Below are 10,534 nucleotides of genomic sequence, written 5' to 3'. Positions count from 1 at the left end.
TGCACTGTAATTTTTAAAATTTATTTTATTTTATAAGTTTAAATCTTTTGAACCAACTGACCAAACCAAAAAATCGACCCAAATTGATGCAACTTGAGTGGGTCGGTTTTCACAAAAGGTCAGTCGATTTCAGCTGACCAACTCACCAACTTGACTAGGTCAATTTGGTTGGCCAAATAGCCTATGACTGAACCGAAACAACTCTTGAACACTCATAATTTTAGCTAAATAAATAGTCTCATCTCTAATAAATAACAATAATTTAATCTCCACTAATTATTAAAAATTTATAACAAAAATACACAAGTATTGAAAATATATTGATAATAAAAAAATATAATAATTGCAAAAATAAAATAAGTACTAAAAATTAATTAAATTAGTCAATAAATAGTATAATCTCAAATAATAGTTTAATCTCTAATAAATATTAATCAATAAGTTATAACAAAAATACAATAAATACAATAAGTACAATAAATTAAATTTAAAAATTTCAATAGTAGTTTAATTTCCGATAATTATTGAAAGTTTTCTGTTAAAGAACAAAACAAAATAAATTTATACATAATCATTGAAAATACATTTATCACAAGAAACAATGAATAATTACTGAAATACAATAAATATTAATTTTAGTATATATAATTATATAATAAATATAGATTAAGAGTTTAAAATTATTATTAATAAATATTAGTTTTTTTTGAAAGTTATTTTTTAGAGTTATTACTTCATATAAGTGAAATTAGTTATTTACAATATTATGTGAAAATATTAAGTTATTATTAATTTCATAATTATGTTATAATTATTTTTCTACTTTTCGGAATTTTTATAATTTATTACATAATTTCTTTATTTTAACTATTTTAAATCTAGTTATGTTAAATATTTTGTTATTTAAAATATTTAGTTATTTAAATGCTTAAATAATATGTAAAATATTTAAATTTTAAAATATTAATTATTTATTGAATTTAATTATCCATGAAATCATAATTTATACTATTATTACATAATTTCATTATTACTTTAGTTATTTAAATATTTAAATAATCTCTAAAATATTTAAATTTTTTTGTTATTTGAATTTTATTTATTTAAAGCTATTACATATTATTAAATATTTGAAAAACATTTAAATTGGTAAGTCAGAAAAACATAATTTAAATTGTTAGTACATAACTTCATGATATATTTTGAAAAAATATAAAATTATTTTTTGTGATTTTAATAAATATTTTAAAGTTATTATATAATTTCATTAGAATATTTAAATAATTCTTAAATTTTTTAAACCAAACTTATTTTATATAGATATAGATAAAAAATAGGGGAGAGGATAAATAGGAATTAAAGATAATTTAAGAGAGAAATTCTATACTAAATTAGAGATAATTTTAGAGATAAATAGGAATTAGAGATAATTTAGAAAATAAATAGGAATTAGAGATAATTTAGGAGAGAAACTCTCTACTAAATTATAGATAACTTTGGAGATAAATAAGAATTAGAGATATTTTAGAATATAAATAGGAATTAGAGATAATTTAGAAGAGAAAATCTCTACTAAATTGGAGATAATTTTGGAGATAAATAGGAATTAGAGATAATTTAAAAGATAAAAAGGAATTAGAGATAAATAGGAATTAGAGATAATTTTAGGAAAAGAGATTATTTAGGTTACCGAAAAATTGCATCTCATTGGTTGTTTCAAAAATGACATAGAATAAAAACATCAAAAAATCAAAAACAGGAGAAATTTCTTGACGGCTTTGTTTTAATATATATATATAGATTACTTCAATATAATTAAATTTTTTTACGCATTTAAATATATTTTATGTTTTCACATAATATAATTTTACTTCTATATAATATAATAAAATATAATTAAATAACATTAAACATTTCAAAGTAACAAAATATATACTTTTCAATGTTAATAGCAATATAGCATTTAAAAGTACTAAACAAATTTTAGATGGATAAAATAAAGAAATAGACATTTTTCAAGAATTCCAACATTCAGAATACCAAAATTTCACTACATTCAAAGCCCAAAAACAGAAACAGCTAATTAAAAATCTGTTTATGATAGATAAATGTTCAAAAATGTTCGAAGAACCTTTCTACTTTTTAAAGATCACAATTTCACAAAATATTAGGTTTAGACTATAAAAGAAACTTAAGGTAACATTGATGATAAAAATCAAATAGTTTGGACTAAAAGAAGTCACTATTGAAATAATGTCCTATTATTAAGATAATATTTAAAATAGTTTGATATTTCAATAGAGACTAGTTTTAGTCCAAACCATTGAAATAGTCCTTTCAAGAAAATTTAAATAAAATTTTCTTGATTATCCTTCGCTTATTGGATTGGTGCCGTCATGTTCTGCTGATATGCATTCATTTGTTTCCTCTCACTAAAACTGTGTAAATATTCATGCATGCCCGAGAAATCATAAACCTATGGACTTATACCTGCCTTCCCATACTAGCTTTCATTAAACAAGGGAAAAATAATAATAAACTATACAAGAAAATCTTTCAAACTATGTTGCTCAGGAAAGAAGTCTGGAAAATGTTCCCTACAAAAATATTTCAAGTCACAAACAACTAGGAGCCAATATGAAGAAACTGTATGATCACCAATATCCTGCTAAACCTGGGCCAAGCAGCTAAAGTAAGAAATACAAATAAAGATAAAGAATTGATACATGAGGAATTTTCTTAAGATTAACCAAGCTTACTGAACACCAGTAACATAGGATAATCACAATATCCAATTGTAAGCCAGGCTGCTTCATGACAAATTACAACACCTGAACAAAGCCAATGCCTGTTCACTCTACAGCAGCAAATAGATTATTTACTCTTCTGAGAAGCTTTGGATGGAGGAAGCGTCCCAAACGTCCTATCCCAAAGTGATGAAGTAATCCCAAAGCCCTTGTTCTGAATTTTAAAGTGATGGCTCAAGTGATATTTCTGACCAAAGCACAAAAAAAATATCATAATCATGACTCCATTAAACAACAAATATGTCACTAACCAGAGTGGAATGGTGAAACAGTATTCTTGTAGCCAACCCCATGTAGTTGAGATAAGGATTAGATGATGATGATAATGAACCATGACTCTATTAAAGGATCATAACTTGAACATTATTTTTTTTATAATATTACTTAAACATTATTGGTATCAACCATTTTATCAGCAACGGCCTTTTCTGCCATCCCGAGTACTTTGTCAGATGTCCAAGGCCTAATAATGAAGAACACGCAGATATATATAGACTAAGACTGTGTTTGGTTTTAAGGAAAAAGTAGGGAAAAGAAGGGAAAGGTAGGGAAACCTTTACAAACCTTGTATAGGTTTCCCTACCTTTTCCTTCAAACCAAACATAACCTAAGAGTACCAAACGGTTAAGGCCCACTTAATATGCCAATTGTCACCTAAGCATATTGTATTCTTTGGGTAGGTTAAAGAAAACACATGTACAAAGTGATGTTGCAGCAGTAGACAAATTGGCCCACACTTGGACACTTACTATGCTGCAAATCCTTTGCTATGATAGCAGCTCAAAAGGAGGAAAAGCTCAGGAGAGACGCACATGAGGCATCATTTGATAACTGCTGAAAGGAGAATGAAGAAAATATTCCAAACTTAAGAATGGCTTAAAATCAGCACTGTTGATATATAAAATTTTAAGGTAAACTAATCACCCAAATTTTTGCACTTCATGCAGCATTTAAGCAGGTATTACATTTTCAGCATTCTTCTTTCATTACATATTTCAGCAGTCATATCAAACACAACTTGCTAGGTTCAACTTTGGCCTAGGATGTTTTAGAGTTTAGACTTTGTCCAAAATTTGTTATTTGTATTAATTCTATAGTACATATAGAATGCTTGCTTATGGGTAAAACTTTAAATAGATAAACATGTATAAACACGAAAACTTCCTGCTTTCCTTCTAACCTTGAGATTTCGAGGCACTTCTTTGGATGGTTGTCCATGGTGCAGATAGTAGTGTGTGACATCATACATTACATATCCCAACAAACCACCACCGAACAAAGCAGGAGCAATGGAGGGAGTTGACATAAACTTAACGAGGTTCCAGAACTAGCATTCATAAACCACAAGGAATCAGAATCAGCAAAGAATTGAATGAGAAAAAGCTAAATGAGTTAATAATACTTGCTCCCAAGAAAGAACAGAAAAGTGAGTGATAAATGAGTTTTCCTTCTCAACATTCCTGTTTTTCTGCACAACAATATCCCATCTATGATACCCATCCCAGAACAACTATACGCATTCATACATACATACATATATATAGATATGTATTTACATATATACATACATATTTACATAAATGCATAAATATTTGTATTAATAAAAAAAATACATACATATTTGCATAAACGCATACGTACATGTGTAATTTTAGAGTGCATTCATTGACCAACCTGAGCCCAGACTGGGTCTGAGCCCTACCCAAGTGCATCAAATTACAGTGCAGGCTGCGCTCGGGTTGGGAAGGTCGAGTTTCACCTTGGGCTTGGGCCTTAGGCCCAAATCTTAGGGTTGGGCCTGGGTTGACAAGAAACCCAGCCCAGCCTGCCTGACTTCCACCCCTAGATAACAACACAAACAAGGATACAACATGCAGGAAATATAATAGGGATATGACTCCATTTCCCAACAATGGTAGGCATGTACAGATATCAGGTATCATGGTATTCCAGCTTTTAGAAATACCTTGTGCCATAAAAATAAATATATTCTACAGAGGAAAATATTTTTCATCTGCAATCACATTTTATTGAATCCAGATTTTGAATAAATTCTATGATCAGTTCATGAAGTTGTGATAAGCCAGCCTCAAAATCGAGACAAGGCTTCATTGAGTTCATTAATGTGATAAGCTTTAGATTGGGTGATAAGGGATATGCTCAGTAAGAGTTTCATATCATTTTGCATCAAATCAGTCCATTCATTGACACTTCCAAAGGCTCCATTTGGTTGCAGTGGGGTAAATGAATAGGAGTGCAAATGGACTGAGTGTAAATCCTGGTTTTCTCACTTGACCTTGTTTTGTTTGTTTTTAAGAAGTTAAGTAGGGAGTCAAATGATGTGGTCCCCAATAGATATGAAAGAGGAGGCAGAAGAAAGGTTATTTATTTGGGGGGGGCTAAGGTAGGAAGCAAATTGATATGATTCCCACTTTATATGAGAAAGAATTAAGGTAGGAAGAAGTGGTGCAACTTTTGCATTAGTTTTTTAGATGCAAAATTTGCACTGCTGATGGATGCAAATGAGACAAAAAATGCAGATTTTGCATCAGGTTAGAGTATAAATCATAGTTGTCAAGGCGACGCCTAGGCGACAAGGCACCCTTTGAGGCTCGCCTCACCTAATCGCCAAGCAGTTTTATACTTCCTACTATAAAATACTTTTTATTTATTCTTTTTTGAGATTATAATTATAAAATAGACATTACTAAACTAAAATAATCATTTTGTGTGTTTATATACTAATTTCTTTTTATTATTTTCTTATTTATTAGGGTTTAATCAACACAAACATTGCTAAATGCTGTATTGAACCCTCAAAGACTTAAAAACCTGAACCAATAAGTAAGGAAGAACTTAAAATTTTATCTTATCAGCACATTTTCCTCTTCCATATATTCTTCTTCTTCTACTACTACTACTACCAATACTTTTTATTTTCTTCTTTTCCTATAACAAAAAATAAGGGTTCAGCCCCTATATTTTTTGAATTTTATTTTCCTTCTACCTTTTCTTCTCATGAATATGTTGATTTTCTATACTTTAATATGCAATTTATACTTTTCTTATGAAAATCATGAATAATTATTAAAGAAATATGGTTATGGCACCTAGGAAACTACCCCAAGATCTATGTTTTAACATTAAAAAATCAATCGCCTAGGCGACTAGGCGACAAGGCGCCCCCCAGTCGCCTAGCCTCGCCTTGGCACCTTGAAAACAATGGTATAAATCATAGTCACAAACAAATGGATGCAAAACTGAACTGGGTGCAAAATTTTTATCTGGTTCAAATTTGCATTCAAACAAACATAGCATGAGTTTCCATGGCCAATCTATTCAAAATGATCATATGATCATATTTGTCCAATCCAACACTTAGGAATATATAGAAACCCAGCAAGATATGATGTTATTTATCTTCTTAGTGTCATATAACCACTTCACTCTCTTATTTTTACAAGGCTAATTAAGGTAGATAAAGAGATGATGGGAAAATTCCAACTCACTGGTACACAAAGAATGGCTGTTGCAGCAGGAGGAAAAACAAGTCGTAGCCCATCCATAGGATGCTTATGATGGCAACCATGAAGGAGATAATGTATGGTGTTTCCCCTGCAGTAAGTCATCAATTATATCAAGTACTAGCTAGTCAAAAGGAAAAACATTTGAAATGGGGATTATTAAGAATACATGAATAATAACTTAAATAAATCTTAAAGAGAGAAAGCAAACCAGTAGCTTTTTGTTTTGATGTGGAACAGGAAGCGATGTAAAGTGTATTCCAACAACGTCCACACAAATATGCCACCAAGTATCATTAGACATACTTGAGGAAGAGTATGGCCCATTTGAATAGATGTGTGGATGAACCAACAAACAACAGGAAGCCAAATGAGAGGAACTGCCCACCATACTGTTCGGGTAAAGAACTGTTTCAAGTGACAAATCAACTGCAAAGTTAAACTCATGTATATATTTATACTAATCAAATAAAATGTCATAGTAATAAGAAATATGGAATGCAAGCAATCTAAACCATTCCATGCAAATTGACCAATATTTTATGTGTGCTAAACTAGGTGGGTGTCAGTGGGCAGTTGTGTACAGCAATAGAAAGTTTCATGTAGACAGGAATTAGAAGATACCTCCCAGAAATTGCTCTCAAAAAAACGTGGGCCTTCCTTGCTAACAATAGGTTGGTGAACCCAATCCTGGTAAGTTTCGCCGAGGTGACCAACCTATAAAACCATTTAAAAGATTAAAAATTGAACATACAAAATAGAACTATTAAAATGGAGTGCAGTCAGACATGTCTAGAATGGAAACTAACTGGTATACACATGGAGTTATAACGGAAAACCATGGTTGCAGAGAAGAATAAAACAAGTAAAACATTGCAAAAACATGAAAAATGTTCTCAAAATGAAATTTAAAAAAAATACTAAGATAAAAATTAAAAAAAAATAATAATTCAGTTATAGCACAGTTTAGGCATGTCTAGAATGGCAACTAACTGGTATTCACATGGAATATAAATCATGGGAAAACATGGTTGTAGAGAAGAATAAAACAGGCAGAACATACAAAAACATGAAAAAAAAAATGTTCTCAAAATGAAATGGAAAAAAAGACTGATAAAAATTAAAGAAAAGGAAAAGAATTTAGTGATAGCACAGTTTAGGCTTTATATATTTATCAAGCATGTTTAATAATGTTATAGAAAAGGAAATATAAAAGATACCATGAAGACAATAAAAGATACCTGGAATACAAGAGGTTTATTCAAGTCCACAGTAAATTCCTGCACAACCATCTTGGCACCTTATTATGTACCTGGAGACATGTTTAAATACAAGAAGAAAAGATTATACATGAAATGACTGTATAATCAAGCTGAAAACAATTGAATAAATGTTAAAATTGAAACTACAGGAGAATTAAATGTAAAACAAATTAAGGTCATACTATTCGTTGGAAAAACAGATAATGGTGTGGAGAGGATCTTTTGAATAAAGGTTATAGAAAATTCTCCATTGGATAGACACTACTAACATTACAGAGGAACAATTGTTTTCTAATTAGTATACTTATGTAGTTCTGTTCCTTTTAAATACACATAACATTGTACAGTTTACTATAATTGGAGTCTCTCCCTTTCTCACATCACAATACCATTATATTTTACAGTTACTCAAGAAAAATAAAGGCTTAAAAGATAATGCCTGGGGCTGCACATACAGAAAAATGTAATCAATATATCTAAAAGCCCACTACCCAAAGTTGGTCCAAGCTATGTAGGGTGTTGGGATGGGTGGCCTGGATATGGACCCAACCTTTGACATTTTTGTACAAAGATCAAACTTGCATTCTCACACTTGTCAGCCCAATATTTTACCATTGTACCAAGCAATGGCCCCTTATGTATGGAACCCTCTGAAATATGCTCAGATGAAATGCCATCAATCCCTTCTTTGTGATTTGACAAGAACTTTTTTGCTTTCCCAAAAGGGCATGGTCTGCCATTCGGGTAATCTTACACATGACAAGTAACCTGGAGATCAAAACGTAGCCAAGGAAAAATACAGCCAAAAAGCCCATGCCACATGGAAATTCCACTTTCATAAGTTAGCTTTATATTAAATATTAAAAAAAATAAAACTTTCAATGGCAAAATTAGTTGTGGAAACAAGAGATGCAAGGGGACACTACGGGGCAGGAGCTGCAGATATGCTCAGATGCAAGGCCATAGGGCCAAAAGGGTCAGGTAATCTTACACATGACAGAGTAAATTGGAGCTCAAAAGCAGTATCCAAGTTCCATTCCCCATGCTAAGTTCAAGAAGAAGAAAGAAAAAAAGACCAAAAGACCTTGCTACGTGGCAAGTCCACTTTTATTAGGGGTGCAAATCAGGTACTTAACTTGAAGAATTTACATAGTATTCAAGCACAGGCCCTTGAGCCAGGCCCATTCAAGTTTTAGCAACTGCTCAACCCAAGCCTGCCCAAGTTGCAGCCCTAATTTTTACAAGTTAGTTTTCTATTAAAAAATTAGAACTTTGAATGGCTATATTAGTTGTGGAAATAAAAATCAAAAAAAAAATTATTAGTTGTGGAAACAAGAAATGCACAGTGGAGCATATGGACGATATGAACTGTGTAATTGAACATGTGGCCAATCTTGTGGATCCCCCATCTGATGGACAGTCTAGATTGGCTAAAAGATCCTTCATGTGGCAGGAATAGGTGGATTCACGTCAGAATCTGCCTTAACGACAATCGCCTCAGCATAAATAAGTGAATAAGAAATAATAATTTTAATAGTAAACAAGAAATAAGCAACGGTGACATATTGAAACAATAAAGGATTCATAATAAATTAATAACCGGTTCTAAAACAACAGTATATCATTAGATTTGCCTTTGAAAGGGATGGACTGGATACAGGCCTAACCTTCGTCATTTTCTGCACAAAGTGGCCGAACCCATATTCTCGTACTTATCAGGCCAAGATTTTACAATTGCACCAAGCAATAGCCCCTTGATTTGAACTCATAAAAAAAAACAGCCCCTTGATTTGATTTTTTTTTTTGATATTTTGTTGAGCATTCAATTCGAAATATTTCAGCCACCATCATTCTATTGACAGATATATATCCTCCTTTTGCAGAAACAATTACTTTTTTTTCTGTTTTGTTTACTCAGTATATCATTGAACTCAAGCTCCATTGAGAAATCCATTTACTTCTGTTAAAACCATGTTTCCAAAATCATCCAGCACCAGTTTTAATAGAGTAATAAAACAATAAACAAGTACTTCTGAACCCAAATGGTATTGCCTAGTCTGCAACTCATCCTTCACGATTCATGCCATCATAGTCGAATCCAACTAAACCACCAAGAAGAAAACCAAAAACGCTAACTCGATTCCCAAAGAAATGGCATTAAGTAAACAAAACAAGAATTCAACCCCAAACATCAAGAACCACAATGGTAACACAGAAAAGACATTAATCTCAGCACTAATCAAGGAGAAAAACACCCAAAAGCTCAGATCTGAAACTCCTAATCGCATAGTACCTTAAATAAACTTAATATAACATAAAAACACTAGGAAAACGAAGTCAAATTTAACCAACCAACCTGACTTGAAAATCCTATAAATCTGGCAATATGGGTGTGTACCTCGCTCAGGCAGTTCGTGATTTCCTTCTCCGTTGCAATGTGAAGGAAGGGAGAAGAAAGGGAGAACGAGTGACGGAGATTTTCAAGTCTCAAACGAAGAGGACATTATTTGTAGCGAGAGAGAGAGAGAGAGAGAGAGAGAGAGAGGGATTGACTAAGGCTTCCCCACTTCAATTTTAGATGGAATCTAGAGATGCTAGCGTGATATCACGTTGGTTTTTAACGGTTGCCAGCTAAGCAGAAGTCACAGCCGGGTACCATTGTACGGTCGATTGCATGTGCTTTCTAGATTCTAACCGTTGGATCAGAATCAAATAAGTAGCATAAAAATGTCGCTTGGTTATCAAATATATGCCGAGATGACATCTGCGCCCTACATGCACACCTCAGCGTGCATTGGAATATCTCCCAATATACGGTTGGGATATGCTGTGGGAGCGCAGATGTAAATTCATACCATTTTAAGTTTTAATTAATATAAATAATTTAAGGAATCGGATCTGTTCCGCGCCTCACAGGTACATTCACGTTGGAAATATCTCC

At 31.9% G+C, this 10,534-nt stretch overlaps 1 protein-coding gene across 2 annotated transcripts; it reads right to left on the bottom strand.

The window, feature by feature from the left end:
- Positions 1–2,542: 2,542 nt before the first annotated feature.
- On the bottom strand, positions 2,543–10,181 carry LOC148846199 (dihydroceramide fatty acyl 2-hydroxylase FAH1-like). Of its 2 annotated transcripts, none has more exons than XM_088953721.1 (7): positions 9,992–10,181; positions 7,573–7,643; positions 6,956–7,048; positions 6,543–6,739; positions 6,317–6,422; positions 3,988–4,134; positions 2,543–2,994 (listed from the first exon to the last, which is right to left on the bottom strand). In XM_088953721.1, the coding sequence occupies exons 2-7, from the start codon at positions 7,621–7,623 to the stop codon at positions 2,875–2,877; spliced, it is 714 nt and encodes a 237-aa protein (XP_088809847.1). In that variant the 5' UTR covers positions 7,624–7,643; positions 9,992–10,181; the 3' UTR covers positions 2,543–2,874. The 2 variants fall into 2 exon arrangements, with proteins under 2 accessions (XP_088809847.1, XP_088809846.1); XM_088953720.1 differs by having other exon boundaries at positions 9,950–10,180.
- Between the last annotated feature and the right edge of the window lie 353 nt (positions 10,182–10,534).

Source organism: Nelumbo lutea, chromosome 7, assembly GCF_056320005.1.
Source record: "Nelumbo lutea isolate HS-2025 chromosome 7, American lotus-T2T, whole genome shotgun sequence".
NCBI classification, from domain to species: Eukaryota; Viridiplantae; Streptophyta; class Magnoliopsida; order Proteales; family Nelumbonaceae; genus Nelumbo; species Nelumbo lutea.
The sequence above is the reverse complement of the archived record's forward strand: the minus strand, read 5'-3'. Positions and strand labels throughout refer to the sequence as shown.